Source organism: Hetaerina americana, unplaced genomic scaffold (assembly GCF_022747635.1).
Source record: "Hetaerina americana unplaced genomic scaffold, ioHetAmer1.1.p SCAF_15, whole genome shotgun sequence".
Classification (NCBI taxonomy): domain Eukaryota; kingdom Metazoa; phylum Arthropoda; class Insecta; order Odonata; family Calopterygidae; genus Hetaerina; species Hetaerina americana.
The window spans coordinates 7,903,714-7,920,052 of NW_027286625.1; the positions used below are offsets into that span (position 1 = coordinate 7,903,714).

Below are 16,339 nucleotides of genomic sequence, written 5' to 3' on the forward strand. Positions count from 1 at the left end.
AACAACGCTCAAATTACTTCCCATTTTTCACTTAAATCTTCCCCCAAACAATTTGGTATATTGGTTCATACACCTTTCAGTTTAATTCATTGTAATATTAAAAAAGTGCTTTTGTAAACAACTCCATGATATAAAGCAGGAGCATTAAGGATGTTTCATATTCATATGCCTAACTAGCAAACCAAGCATTAGGGTATTAAAAATAAGCATGGGAATAAAAAAATACCAGATATTTCAAATTGGGATATTTATTAACTCACATTACTTTCACATAATTCAAGTTTCTATTCACACAAAAGCTTCGCTGAAGCAATATATGTGTTAAATAAATAGGCAAAGTAAAAAGCTCTGTAGATGAGGCAACTGGCAAATCCTACATGGAAGAGTCAGGACCCAAGTTTCTTGGCACAGGCATCGTCACAAAAACTTCCTCTATTTTAATGCTACACATTCCTTCACAGTTAAAGACTGTTTAAAGTCAAATTCAAACATCAAGGAGCATGGACAGCTTCATCATTCTACAAATGACCACTTGAGTCTGTTAATACTAATGATATTTTTAATAGACACTAGAAAATTCAGTTCCAAGTGGTTTACATACATATGTTTTGCTCATATATACACTCGTGAGGGTTGACTTTTCAAAAGCGATTTAAATTCTAGTTAGCATTAGGATAAAAAATTCAAGGGATTTTTTTTTGTTTCCAAAACCAATGGAATAATGAGATTACATTCCTGTATACTAAATTTTGACAATGCCAAATTGATAGGAATTTAAAATTTTCCACTTCTTGGCAGCAAATTTAGCTTCTGATTACATTTACACGAGTATATATATAGTCTAGTCCAGTTTTACAAAATACCAGCATGCAGTAATGCTACAAGTGAGAAGAAGTGTCCAAAAGACAGCCTACCGTGAAGCTTGGGAGCCAACAAAATCTAATGTAGCAACAAATCACAGTCATTCAACAGTTAAAAGTTTTGTGCCATAGAAACAAACCATAATAACATCACAATCTTTTCCCCCCAATTTAGGCAGGTGTTTACTAAATTTAAAGGCCAGTTTTTATGTAATATCAATATTCATTTTATTTTTTATCACACACAAAAGCAGTTCCCAGTACTTCCTGCATAGGGTAAAACATTTTTTTAATATATCTATATTTATATATATTTTATCTTTCTTTCTTATGGAGGTACATGGGTGTGTGTTTACTTGAGATGGATCACAGTTAAGCAGTCCTGTAATCACCATTCTGACCCTGCTTCCTTAGACACCAGCCTGGCAGTAGGAAAAAAAAATGCCATCCTAACCAACTACCTGCCAATGAGGTCAACCTTCTCGTCACACCCACAAAAAAATCACAATCGATGACCAGCAAAAAACTATACAGGGTCAGCATCTTCAGAATTTAACCACAGTAAAATTACATCCAGGGCCTTCTTAGAGTTTCCCCTCTTTTTTCTTTTCTTTCATACAGTACAGCCATTAAACTCACTTTCACAACAAAACACAACGTGCCAAGTCTTTTGGAGAGGTCCAATTTTTTTTTCACAGTTCAGTCAATACACACTGGTGGGGGAAATTAGGGAAAAAACCTTTCAGCAAGGAATCATTAAAAGTCTTTTCTTTTTTTTTCCACCATGCACAGAGTATTTCATTCATATACCAATAGGCATGAGAAAAAAAATGGCGGAAAATGGAAGAGTTTTACTTTCTGTAGGACAAAAACAGAAACAAAAACTCTATTTAAAAAAACCTAAAAATGTACATTATATACTCTTTGGGGAAGATGAAAAAAGCCAAGATTATGGAGGAGGACACGATGGTTGTCGATGGGAACAATGCTATCACAGGACAAAAGGATGCTATATGTAATATATAATATATATATATAAAAACAATTGGTGGAAGAGGATCATTTCTTTTTTTTTTCGGAGGAGTGACTTTGGGAAAATTTGAGGGTCTCTTCTCTGCAAATCACCCGAAAAAAACGTTCATTACTTTTTTCTTCTTTTTTTTAACCTCAAAAAGAACCGAGTGCACTGGGAAGTATGGGCAAAAACACTTAAGGGGTTCTCTCTTTCCTTATGTGCATTACAAGTCTTTTTTTTTGAGCCGCAGGGTTCTTGTGTGCTTCCTTTTTTTTCTTTCTTCCTTTAAAAGTTCAGTTGAGGTCATCATCACTTCCTTCAATTTCACATTCCGCGCACTGTCGACAACTTCCTTCCAAAAAAATCCATTGAAAGCCCAACTGTAAGCCCTCTTCTTCAGCGGGCTTCCCCCCTGCAACCAATGCACCCCCAACTTTTGACCCATTGGCCGCTTCTCCTAACTCTACGTCATGTATCGCATCACAGCCCTCAGAGCGTAAAGGAGCTCTGCCTGCATCCTAGCTTCTAGCACCATCAGATTAACATGCACCTATGAAACAAGAAAACACTCAATTAGTCATAATCATAGGACATGAAAACAACTTCAGCTTATTTGGGTGGGTGAACTTTTTGAAAAAATAAGAAATTGAAGAAAGTAGCATAGAATAGATTCACTAGAAGAATGTAGAATAGATTCATTATCCATTCTTTACTGCATTAATAGGTTGGTTAATATGATGGAAAAATATTAAAATTATATATTATGAAACTTGAAGAAAAAAAGTGTGCCTGAACCATTTATGGGTCACAGATTGTAATATAATGAGGAGTCAACTCCAGAGCAAAACTACAACACGGTGCTTAAAAGAAAACACTAAATTAATACCTCACCTTTTCACTATGCTTAAACTCCCTCAGCACACTGTCATAGTCTTTCTTTGTAACCCTCTCTGGGAAGCAGCAAGCAGACTTGATAAAAGCCTTAAGAGATCTTTCGAGCAACTGGTTCACTTCTCCATAGTCATAGTCATCATGCCTAAAGAAAATAAAGCAGATTAAAGAGTTGGTTAAACAATGAAAAAACACAAAAAAATTAAAGGCATTTTAAAAAGTTCCTTTCAATCTCATCAACCACAGCGTCGGCAATACATACCTTATTCCAAACATGCATTGGATGTAGTTCCAGATGGCTCGACGGAATCTTGAAGTGTCAACATCTTTCCGGCCTCCCATAGTATAATAGGTGAGATTATATGCAGTCTTAAATTTCTCATCCAAAAGGTTCCCAACATCATTATACAATCTATTGACTAGTGAGTATCCATGATCATCCCAGGAGTAATCCTATGAAAAGAATAACCAATATCCAATTAGTTAACACAATCTGAAAACTATGCATACCACAAAAATCCCTCTCCCCCCCATAATTCCTTAAGAGAACAGAAAATGAGACAATACCAACCTGAACCCTGAAAGTAGGGATGTCACCCATTTCTCCACGCCTTGCAAAATCCTGATAAAGGAAGGTGGGGTCATCAACAAACTGGCCAATATCAGCCTTTATTTGAGTCGTGGAGTTCATTCCGGCAGGGGAGAGGAGAAGTTCTGCACTCTGTGACTCTACATGCTCAAAACGCTTCGTTCGCTCCTCGGCTGAGAATTCCTCGGCCCTCTCAGAGAGTGACTTCATCCTTTGCATGAGAGTCTCCACGCCCACTGCCTCCAGCTCACCACTGCATACATTCCCACTCACAATGAGGACTTCCCCTAGAGGTGAAAAAGGGAATGACAAGGTTAAAAATATGCAACAAAGGGAAAAAGTTAAGTTCAAGTTGAGTCAGAAGTCAAAAGAGTCACTTCTTTTCTCAGGTGAACTGCTTTTACATCATGACTTGATCTTGCCCACATTGTACACCCACACTTAACAATCTTTTAAGAATAAATAAGTATTGTGATTTCTACTTTTGGACCAAGCCCATAAATGTGTAATATATTAGGAACGTATTCCCCACAAAGCCAAAAACCAATGCATGTAAGTTCGTGACTCACAGTATGCATTTTTTGATATTCCTTTTAGCCCATAAATGCTAATTGACATAAAGAAAAACTATGCTTACCATTGTGTGAGATCGGAGATCCAACTGGGCCATAGTGAGTTGATGCAGACAAAGAATGGGGAGAGCCAGCCCGCAATGGGGGAGATGATGTCCCCCGAGAACTCGCTGACGTTGAATTGACAATGGGTTCACTATTGGCAGTGGGTGTAGTAGGACTGCTCCTCCCTCCTGGATGTGCAGCTGCCGAGTTATTGGACGTGGGAGATGCCAGGATGGCACGGTCTACTTCCTCATTGACACCGCAGCCAAACACAAATGATGAGAGTGAGTGGAAGTGTGCAAGGAGGACGATGGCATGCACAACCTCAGCTAATGACCAGCTATCCTTCCCTTTTGTGAGCTTCTGCAAGGTAACAAATGAAAATACATACATTACTACTTAAATCGTCCAATGCTTAAAAACTGGTATTGTGGTTGATAGCTTAATTTTTTTATGCAGTCCAATCCAATGACACATTTACTACAGCATCCTTGAAACATTTATCTAATATTCATTTATCAGTTATTCTGGCTTACCAAAGTCAGTTACATGCGAAAAAGAAGAGATGGTAATAAAGAAATGTTCTGGATATCAACAAATAATTGGCATTAAAGTCAAACGATGATGCTTCTAGTAGTTTGTTTTGAAGTTTTGAAAGAGTCTTGACGATGCACTTACGGATGAATCAAATCAATATATGAAAAATTATCCATTAATCAGAAACTTACCTCAATATGTGACTTGTTGAGGAGCCAGGGCCTGTGGGCAAGAATCTTGTTGATCTCGTACAAGTCCCTGAGTTTCTGTGGTATTTGGGAAAGACCCTTCAGCCAGGTTTGATCGCCTCCTTGAAGAAGGAACTCCTGTTTTTGCAGATTGATGAGATAACTGCACTGATGCCTACCAGCAGCCTAGAGTGCAAAGAATTGAAAAGTGTCATGTAGATATAAATACTGAAATTCTGAATTTTTAACTTTAGATTGAAGGAAAAAGCTTTCGAATTTACTAACTACTTCAATGGTTTCTTACCATTATAGCAATGAAGTGGCGGTAGTCATAAGGAAGTGGCCCATCCCCCCTGAGAATGAAGTTCTGCGTGCGTAAGAAGACATCCAGGTATGTTGGATGATATCCAATTACTTGTGTAACGTGATCCAGTCTGTTGTTTTGCAGAAACGCATCTATGAACAGCATATGGGTCTGAAAAGAAAAAAAGAGAGAAATTCATGAGCAACTGTTGTCAAAAACTCAAAACAATTGTAAGAGACATTTGAGCACTATTACTGCTGAGCAATTATTTTATGATAGTATTATTAAAATTCACAAAATTTTAAAGTTAACACTATTACTCAATGTGTATATTGCAAAAACGGAATTAGTTGAATTCATAAGGGGTGACACAGCCTCACCCTCATTCAAATCCCTTCTTCATTCGATTTAGATATTAAAGAATTAATACATTATCAAAATTGATGAAAAATCTCAAGTGGATTACTGTTATGCAACCGGACGCCACCTATTAAACTAAATGATAACAATATCCATAGGGTTTACAGGTCTTGGAGATCTATCTCATCAAACTAACCAATGCTTTAAGCAGCTGTCTATCAGCATAAGGATGTCCTTGGCTAAAATTAAGTCCCCAAACTGCCCTACCTCAAGGTTGACCAATAAGAAAGAGGAAAGGGGGAGGGAGGACGCCTGCAGGAAGTATGGGCGGCAAGAAAGAGAGTGAGAGAGAGAGAGAGAGAGGGATAGGCCTTAACAATAGCTCAATCAAGGAGGGCACAACCGGTTGAGGCAACAACAAGGTGGATTACGTTCTCCCGCCCGCCACCGCGAGACCATCTCGTCGAGCAGCGGCCGCTGCCACATTTCTTCCAAGACCACTTCCAAAACATGCCAATCGATAATAACGAAGTGGTCGGCCAATGGGACCCTCCAAGTAAAGAAAACCACCCGTGGGAGGACACGAGCCTCGCCTCGTTTGAACCCTAAGAAACACTCTTCAAGAAGGAAAATGGTGACTCTCGAGAAAACGTGGAGGGATGGGGTACGGTCCGGGGCACGAGAGAGTGAAGGTAAGGGAGTTGAGAGAGAGGGGGGGGGGAAGGTTTTGGGAAATTTCCATCGAAACACGCACGGTGCGACACGGCCGTTGATGACACTCTTCTTCGCGGGGATAAGTTTGAACCAGGGCTGCCCAATCAAATTTGCGGTGCCCCAGTAAAAATCCAACCGGGATGGAGGGGTTGTGGGGGGGGGGGGAACTTTGAGGGGGATGGGAAGAAAGGTGTTCCGTGGAGCGTACGTCAGTCAGTCAGCGAGCGCAGCAGGCCAATAGGTGGAGGGGATGGAACGCGAGGTGTGCGAGCTGCTGGGCAAGGGTAAGAAGGGTAAGTTTGGTCTGGGAGGGGGAGGGAGGAGGGTTGTCGGGACAGGGAGAGAAGTAAACTGCACCCCACGTTGCGCAGGGTTTATTGGATGCGGGCAAGGCGGGTGCGGCAGCTGGCACTCCCCGACTTCCGCCCCTCCCCCCCTTCGCTCCCTCCCCACAGCTGGTCCTTTCAACACTTACCGACCCGAACTAAACAAAAGGTAAGAATGCGGCTTTCTGAGTCAAGGTGGTGAGCCCCTCCCCCCCATTTTCGCAGCGCCCTGGACGCAAATTTCCCCAACGTAAAAAAAATTAGTCCTGAGCGCACAAACCGCGTTCGGCTACTGGATGTATTGGAAAAATCGCATGGTTGCCAGATTCCGTTCGAGTTTTTTTTTCTGTCTTTAATCCGTTATTCGATCGAGTAATCAATAGGAACGAGAAATGACTAGCACTAAGGCATTTGATTCAACTCTCCAATAGCCTTCCTTCCGCACAAATTTGAATGGGAAACTCGCACCATCTTTCCGAGGAGGCCATTTTTTTAGGCTACTTGTTTGTTGTGCTAGTTCCATAGCTCTAGCCGCGCCTACTTTTCCCATACCACATTTACTACGGGGATGACAGAAGAGATGGATAAGAGAAAGGCAAAAGGCATGCCAAGAAAATTAACACTCCACGAGAAGTGGCTGAAGTGGGGGGGGGGGTTGGAAGAGGCTGCTAATATGAAGCTCAAGCGCCGCAAACCATTAAATAACAAAAAATCTTGAAATCCAAAAAGGCAAACGTAACACAATTGCTCAGAAACACACGATAAAAAGATACTCAGAAATTTCCGTATAAGAAATTGACATCCTTTTTTTCGTCATTTCTGATCTTGAAGATTACGATATGACGGATAATAATCGGCATTTAGGATTCTTATATATTTCCAAGTGTATCTAGATGCAGATCCATCGCCCTGAACAACAATGCATGAGCGCTGGTCCTTGGTGCGCGGAGGAATGGTTTATTAGGGAAAGAAATCAGGGCGACCCAATGCGGTGGCGAACGGCCGCATCTCGGGAGGAAGTTGACCGAGACGGCGAGAAAACTGATACGAGAATTGCAACTACCGGCAAGAGACTTGAGCGGAGGAGCGTAGACAGATAATGAGAGAAATCGGGGCATTGACCGCGCATGGAGATGTATTACAAGGGAAACCTCTAACGTCGCCCCGAAGCCATTAACCGCTTATAAAAGAACGTCCAGCAAATTTGTCCAGAGACAAAGGGGTCCTTTGTTATTCCCCAGGCTTTCCCACGTGCCAAGGGCTCCACCTACCTCTCTGCTATTCCTTGATTTTCTCTTGGCACGCGAGAGAGACCAAAGTTTTTCTATTTAAAATGTTTGAAAGAAAAATAATCGCCCGGGAGGTTATTTCTTTTTAATTTTTTCGGGGGCTTCGGTCAAACTCTCTCGAGAAGAAAAAAGGTAAGGGGTAGTAAAGCACTTAATTTCCGGAAAAGTACATCGGGATGGTGCCAAACCTCAAAAAGGTATGACAAGCACGGCAGGCATTAAATTATAGTAATGTTCCATTAAATTAAGTAAGTGTCTCCCATCTTACGGCTGATTCGTTCTTTTCCGATCCGGCCCAGAGCAAAAATCACGGCGAAAGTGGAAAAATTAGACGCGCGGCGATGGCAAATTACGAGTGGTTAACGTAGAACAAGATCACACGCACTCATGATAGAACCCCGGGCAAAAAAACACGCAAACCCCGTATATAGAGTAATCACCAAGCGAATATAGTATGTGTAGCGCCCAGCGGTCGTCGTTAATTTTAAAGGAAATACTACCTTGATCAAAAAGTTCCCGGAATAACCACCGTGTGGCGGTCCCATCGTTCCGATTTGAGTTCTGTTTTTTTTGTTAAATTGGTACATCTGTTGTTGATATTCCCTTTAAATCTTAGTGTCATAACTTGACATTTGCAAAAGTTACGGTCGGTTTTCGGTATGTCCATCAGTGCTTCCTGCGATTTTTCCATTACTTCCTCTCGGCTGCTAAAACGCGTTCCCCGTAATGGTTTTTTAACTCGATTGAACAGAAAGAAGTCACAGGGAGCCAAATCAGGTGAATTCGGTGGCTGTTGGATGGTATTTGTTGCATTTTTCGTCAAAAAATTACGAATAATGATAGCACTGTGCGACGGTGCGTTATCATTGGTGCAAAATCCACGAGTTTTCTGCCCACATTTCTGGTCTCTTTCGGCGAATTGCTTCACGCAAACGTCTCATAACGCCCAAATAATACTCTTTGTTTACTGTCTGGCCTTCTGGCAAAAATTCATGATGCACTACACCGTTGTAATCCATGAAAACCGTCAGCATTGCCTTCTTTTTTGACTGAAAACGACGTGGTTTTTTTGGTCTCGGCTCATTTGGTGAACGCCATTCACTTGCCTGATGTCTGGATTGCGTGTCGTACTCATAAACCCACGTCTCGTCTCCAGTAATGATCCTTTTGATGAATGTGGGATCGGATTCAGCCTCGCAAATCATGTCTTTTGCGACGTCAACACGGTCTCTTTTTTTGCATGAAATTGAGGTCTTTTGGTACCAACTTTGCTGCTACACGACGGAAACCCAAATCATTAACCACAATGTCTTGGGTGGATCCATAGGCAATGTTCAAGTCCTCCGCTATTTCTCTGATGGTTAATTTGCGGTTATTGACCAACATTTCTTTTACTTTATCAATTTTTTCACCGACTTTCGATGTCGATGGTCTGCCACTGCGTTCATCATCTTCGATTGACTCACGACCACTTCTGAACCGCTCGTGCCACTGGTAAACGACCGTTTTTTTTAGAGAATCGTTGCCGAAACACTTTTCCAACATTTCCAACGTCCGTGCGCCACTAAATCCGTTTTTTACGCAAAATTTAATACAAGTTCGTTGTTGCAAATTTAAATCCATTTCTGAAATTGTAAAAAATCGCCAACACACACAGAGATAGATGTACTCTTGGCTACGTAATTTTTGCAAATGTCAAGTTATGACACTAAGATTTAAAGGGAATATCAACAACAGATGTACCAATTTAACAAAAAAAACAGAACTCAAATCGGAACGATGGGAGCGCCACACAGTGGTTATTCCTGGAACTTTTTGATCAAGGTAGTATTCCCACCATTCTCCCACGGACCAAATAAAAACGCCCACACTAGAGAATTGCAACTACATCGCTCCCACCGATAGGCCGAAGAAATGACTATGTTTCCACACCGGATCCCATATGTACAATCCCTTCCGCTGCCACGACTAAAACGAGTTTTGCTGGATTCGAAAGCTTCCACGGGGAGTGTCGTCACCGACGAGAACGACAGAAAATGGGAGACGCGCCTCGGCCGCAGCCGCCTCGCATACAAGACGACTCGGAATACATACAAGTATCCCGACGGTTCAACCCGCCAAGAATTCTTCTACGGACGAGTCTTGGATCGGTAACTCGTATTGAATTCAACCAAGGTCGCACCTGTCCGTACTCGATGCTCCGGAAAAAATACATCTCTCCCGAGTGTCACCGGAGCTGTTCACCGTCTCCCGATGATTAACTGCAGATAGATACTTTTTGAACGGATCATGGGAATGCGGGCACGGAAACGCAATTGGCTAGAATCATGAACGCGTTTATGTTCCTAAGCGTATTTATTTCCGTTGCCGCCGCAGCAATTCGCATTCGGCACAGATAATTCTTCCGCCAAGAAGACTAGTGACAAGTCATTTGGGGCGGTTGGTTTCGTGATACCGAGCGTTGCATCAAGCCATAACATGGGTCATCTTCTCCCGCCCCCAAAGCATGTCAGGACGCCCACCAACAAAGTTTTTGTCAGGCACACCGATAAATCCTATGTGAGATCACCCATTCGTTATCGAAGTTTCCCGAAGCTTCCGGTTGGTTTCCGCGGCAACCTTCCCGGTTACCGAGCCGCCTCGCGCCTCTCACTCATTGAAAAAACAATTTCGTTTCTTTTTTTCAAATTTCAAAAGGCCTCGCTGGAAATAAACTTAGGGTTATGCTCGGGAAGGGAAAGAGGCTGCCTCTTTTCATGGGAGGTGTGGATGGGAGGTGAGATAACGCAACCGAAAACGGAATTAATTAGCAATGAGGGGGAGAGAGAGTTGCCCCCGATCGGCGAAAGACTGCGGACGCACCGCAGCGAGTGAAGGAACACGCGGAATCAAGGTGCTCTTCGCAATTACGGGGCAAATGATCCGCTATGAACACGTATATAATTGTACAAGTAACCTCACCTACGTATTCACCTGTATAAGTGTATAGTAACTGACACACGCGTCCGTGCATACCGTGAACGTATACGTATGCATACAGTGAGTGCATATGTACATATACATACACACAATTACACACCGCGAGTGGCCTTAAATGGTTTCCCTCAGTGCATAACAAAATCTCTATTCTCTCGCATTCCCTGAATCTCTGAAAGTCCTCTCCCTCAGCCGCCAAGTTAACATCAAGGGGCAACTTTTGAACTCGTTCCCAGCAAGGTGGTAGGCTGCAAGAAAATACCACGGGCACCTAAGCCGATGTTTAATCGGCACTTAACACGTCGTAAACACGCACCTTTTTATCTCGTATTCCACGTGAGTCACAGAAAATTCACCGCAATAAACATCGGCGTTCAACGCGACGAAAAAATCACGCGGTCCCCTCGACGCGACGTCGGAGAAGAAGAAACTTTAAAAATAAATAAATAAATAAAAAGGGATGGCGCAACTACAATCCATAACATCAGCAGTATCCTTAATTGCGGATCCAATTTACGCTCATTTGGGCGATAAAAAAAGTCGCTGAAATGCGACCTGCTGCCGGCCAACGATTTCCCCATCGTACAAATAATGAGCTCTCTAATTTTTACTAAGAATTCATGCACGGAGGAACTAGAACGACACCGTTGCGGGGAGAGGTAGTAATAAGGACGATGCAACGAAGGGAGCATATTTTCAATCCATGGTCTTTGGAAAGGCCTCGGACGGACTGAATCGGTGGGTGGGGGGGAGGGGTTATAAGAAGGGGTGGGTGGGAGGTGGAATAAAGGGGGAGGAGAGATTGCGGGTAAGAGCGTGGAGACCCATTAGGAGATGGGAAGAGTGGTCAAAATTGCGGTGTGACCTTCAAACTTTATATGCCTCACAAAAAAAGCAGCTCATCCACTTCCACGTCACCATTTTATATCGCCGAGGAGGGAGGAATGCTTGCCGCTGATTTATAGAAAACGACGAGATTGAATGGAAGAAAATTTGAATCTTCAGCAATTGCTATAACGCGGCACAAGATGCAAACAAAAAAAAAAAGACCATGGGAATAAGGGCGTGGCCCAATCATTAAGGTCAAGTAGCAAAACTTCATTCGGCTAGTTACCATTAGAGCAACCCTGCCTCTTCAACAAATTTACCATACTGCAAGCATGACCACCACATTTCTTTAAAAAGGTTCTGAATGGAAGAAAAAATTAAGGTGCAAAAGCTCCGATTAACTTATTTTTGACCCCACCCAAATACGCGTACAAAGGCCGCCGAAGCCCAGTATTGCTAATGAACACGAGATAGAGAGGCAGGTGCATTTTACAGGAAGTACCACCTTAATGAAACATAGATCGTGAACCGAGGAAAAGAACATGTATTGATCATATTTCGCAATCAGAGACAAAGAGAGCAGCATTGAATACGTAATCAATAGACAACATAGGACAACTCCTGGTGACAAAAGATTTTGTCTTTATCGGTAACCATAACGCGAGAATTGTCACAAAAATATCTTCTGATATCGCGCGTCAGAAGTATTGGCGGTGGGGGGGGGGGCAGACACGGTGACTGGAAGAGTCATTGGCGACCTCGGTAATATGAAAGCAAGACGGCTGCATTGAATTGCAATTACATTGCTCACCTCAAGTCAGTATAAGCACACCCAACTGGCGCATTGAATGGAGACCACGTTCCAAGAATGGATAGCTAAGCAGGAAATAAAGCGAGGATTAAATTGAGGCCGAAAAATACATGGGAAATCGGTGTTGAGAAAACACTACCGCAATAAAAACGGGTTGGACGGTTAACTTGGAATTTCACATCACGGCGATTTAATCTCTTTTACAAACAGCCTTCCGTATTCAGCGGTTCAATTTCCATTGCGCCCCGAAGTAATTGAAACGGCAACATTTTATGCGCTCGTCTGGCTTACAAATGTATCACCGAGATCAGCTCTTTACAGATTTACCACGTTCCAAGATGGCAGCCACGCGAATAGTGTTAACTTTGGTCGCAGGATATAAGGCCACACCGCAGCCAAACCAAGCGTCTTCAAGTTCCTCCTCTCTCGCGGATATAACTGCATCCAGGCAAGCAACCTCCTTTTACGTCTCTGTGCGTGCAATGGCGTGCTCTCAAAAGTTAACGGGCTGCAGGAAGCCGGGGGGGGGGGACGTTCCACCGGGATCCGAACATGGACCTTCGGCGTGACGATCCAACAGTTCTGCATCCAAAGTAGCCTTCGTAGGGCGGATTGGGTGCAAGGCTGCGCTCCCGAAAATGTTCACACAAATGTCATATGCGCGAATTGACCTCCCCACTACTCCACCCACGATCTAAGAGACGCATTAATTCCACCCAGGAAGGCATGAGGACGACACAATGACATGGCGAAGGCGGAAGAGTCATGTGTGCACACCCACGCAACAGGAAGTACTGCACTACGGGGCCACAAGCCCGAGCCGGAGCGAAATTTCGGAGGCGAACATGTTCCGGAAGAGCCTGCCGAGGTAAAAATAGTCGAAAGAATCCGCGTGTTTATTTGAACGAGAAAGGAAGGCCAGCTCTTCTTCTGGGTTTAGATAAAGGTGGACCCGGCAGGAGAAAGTGGGAAAATTGGGAGATATCTCGTGAACAAACAGAGGAAGCTTACATCATACGAGTACAACGAACTGGTGCTCCAGCACTCCTCTCCTACTTATGACCAGTCGGTCGGTCGTTCGATCAATATATATCGATAAATCCAACAATCGAAGTCGACGCATCCAGTTGATAGCGACATCTCACAAATACTTTCAAGGACTCGCGAGGTTTTTAAATATAACAGGAGAGAAGCATTCACTGGTTTGTGCGATCATAGGAAGTTTATAACAAGACTGGTGGATGAAGGTTGTTTTCGTAAGAGATTGAAAAGAGAGGGCCAGCAGCGAGCTTGCCTGATACATGCGTGCCACAGGGTAATTAAATGCGCACTATTATTATAAACCAACCCAGGCCGACAAAATTTCGAATGTGGATGCACGCGTGCATCTCTGTTCGAAGAACGCCCCAACTCCACCCCACACTGGTTCATTATCAATATTATTACTTCCCGCGGAAGAAGAGTTGGCAACCCCGTCCATCGAAAACGGTCTCGAAAAATCACCGGCTCACGGGTCGAGTCACAGGTGGCAACCGTGCCTCGCGAGGGTGAACAAGACGCACGAAAACGCGACGGAGGGAAAAGAGCGACATGGAAGGGCACAGGGGGGGCGAGGTGGAGGCTGGCGATGGGGGAGAGAGGAGGGGGCCGTTGTTAGTTCGAAGCAGGTTCGCTTCTGTTCGCCAAAATGGAGGAAGGAAACGATTGGGTGTACACACACACAGGAAGAGAAAAACCGACGCCTTGGAAGGAGACCCGAAATATTCTCCTCCGCTCAACGGACTCAAGGTGATCTGCCTCTCCTCGACCGGCATCCTCCCTGCTTCCACCTTCGGGAAAGGAACGGAGACACCGCTCTCCCGCCGACTCGGGCCGTATAGTGTTTAAGGACGAGGATTTCCTTTTCGATAACAGACGAGCGGTTAAAAAAGTAAGCCTTTAAACTCTTATGGTGCAAGAAACCGTGCTTTAACCCGTAACACCATCGCAGGAAAACAACTCATTCCAAATATCAACCGACTAGTGAACCTAAATTTATGCTGAGAATTCGATTTTAATGCGCGAGAAAATACTTGTGGGAAGCGACAGGAACTACAATTTGGCATCGTATCAATAATCCTCAAATAAAATATAATCTTGAAACGAAACTTTCCATCACGAGACTACTCCCTCAATTACACCGAAAGCTTTCAATGGCAAATTAATGGATTTGTGATGAGTAATTGTGCCACGACAGATATCGGCACGAAGCGAATTCAACTTTACGAGCATATTAATCTTATCCAACCTACTCTTTAATCCCTATTTCTTATCTAACCAACACCTGTTACTCAATGAACCGGGGGGGGGGGTCATTTCGAACTAGAAGTTACGATAAGGATAGGAGCAACGATTAAAATGTGTGCCGAACGAACGAAAGATTACTTCGGTGCCCTATGAGGTTTAGGTTTTTAGTTAAGTTGTTTCACACGATGTCTACTCCTGACAAAAAAGACAAGTGGAAGCCGGATTGCGAGGATTGAGCTGAAGACGTGAAGAAGACCACGACCGTTAAGATAACGCGGCAGAATTCGCGGAATATGACATGCTCTTCCAGGAGGGAGAAGAGATAGAAGGAAGGTCTTCGCAAGAAGAAACGACAAAATAACGAACGATCAAATGGGCAGTGATAATTAAACTAGACGAGTCTTTGGCTGAAATTTTTTTTAATCTAAACCAGACGCGAGGAAGTAACGAAGCGATATCGTACCCAGGATACATGAGGAGTTAATTTCGACATCACCGATTCAACTTACGGCCTCGTGAACGCAAACGCCGTTACGTATCTAAACTAACGCCGGGTAGAAGATATTTAGAGGGAAGAAAAGCCGAAGAGCCTACAAATGCATGCGTAAACTGAGGGGTTTCAACCATGGTTCGTGTGGAGCATGGTGTGTGATCCTCAAAAAAACCTTCCTCTCACTACGTAACAGATAGCGCCAAACAGGAGCAAATCCTAGGACCGCCAACCAACGAAGAGGGGAAGAATAATTAAGTCTACCGTTGCGATGAACAGTTTCGGGAGCTCTCAACACGGAATACACTCACGTTGAAGAACAGCCTTGAAAAAAGTGAAAAGGAACCTCCGAAAACAAAGGACGGAAGCGGTCGCCGCCGCGATCGGATTATAACTAACGCTACAAATGCGAAGCGGGATTGAAGGAAAAAAAGTGAAGGCTCGACTAGATAGAGACACTTATCGGCTTGGGGCGTCGGCATTGGCGGGAGCAATGAGGAAGGAATGACATGGCTCGATGAATTTGTACGTCTGTTTTATGTCGGAACAAAAAACGCTTGATTCTCCCTCCGTCCCGTTTTTTTAACCTTTCGCTTTTCCTTCGTAAGCTAATTGGACGTCGCGGTCGGATTTCTCCCGCCGACTTCACTTCCCTTGAGCCGAGTAAACTACGGTAGTACTGATTTCAGGTTGAAGATACGACGGTTTTTACCTCGAAAAATTGATCGCTTTCGTGGCGTTCCGACTGACTTCCCGACTCGCTCATGTCGCGAGGGATGACCCCGGGACGAGAGGTGGGTGGATCTGCGATGCAAATCCTCGGATAAAAAGCGCAACCCCGAGTGTGACACGGCGACTGATCATCGAAACTCACACATTCAAACCGTCGAGTTACATCAAGAGGCAAGGAACTTGTTAGTATTCGGCTGATATGGAAATTTTAATCATTTTTTACCCTCACACGTGATGCGGTTTTATGATAAATTCGAGCCGCGGTTGCATCCGCGATTCGCGTCTCAAGGGCGAAAAAAAAACCCGAGAGAGAAAGTTTTTGAATTGAGTATATTAACCCAAGGCAGCGGTGAAACATATTCGGTATAAAAACTCGTATTAAGATCAAAATTTTCCAGGCATTCTCAAAGGCAATCGGCATTCAGTCCACCAGCCTGTAAGGCGAGGCGAGAGCTACTGAGATAAGAAAAAACCGAGGAAGCCTAGTATTACTATGACGCTCGCTGAGATGAGTTACATATGCATA

At 43.6% G+C, this 16,339-nt stretch overlaps 1 protein-coding gene across 1 annotated transcript in view; it reads right to left on the bottom strand.

The window, feature by feature from the left end:
- Positions 1 to 230: 230 nt before the first annotated feature.
- Positions 231 to 16,339, bottom strand: part of Sesn (Sestrin) — a 59,865-nt gene continuing 43,756 nt past the window's right edge. Inside the window, exons 2-8 of the mRNA XM_071583832.1 lie at positions 5,002 to 5,172; positions 4,701 to 4,883; positions 3,993 to 4,335; positions 3,338 to 3,642; positions 3,029 to 3,219; positions 2,767 to 2,911; positions 231 to 2,425 (exon numbers count right to left, since the gene is read on the bottom strand). Of these exons, the coding sequence (XP_071439933.1) occupies positions 2,339 to 2,425; positions 2,767 to 2,911; positions 3,029 to 3,219; positions 3,338 to 3,642; positions 3,993 to 4,335; positions 4,701 to 4,883; positions 5,002 to 5,172 (1,425 nt within the window). The 3' untranslated portion in view covers positions 231 to 2,338. The remainder of the gene's footprint in view (positions 2,426 to 2,766; positions 2,912 to 3,028; positions 3,220 to 3,337; positions 3,643 to 3,992; positions 4,336 to 4,700; positions 4,884 to 5,001; positions 5,173 to 16,339) is intronic.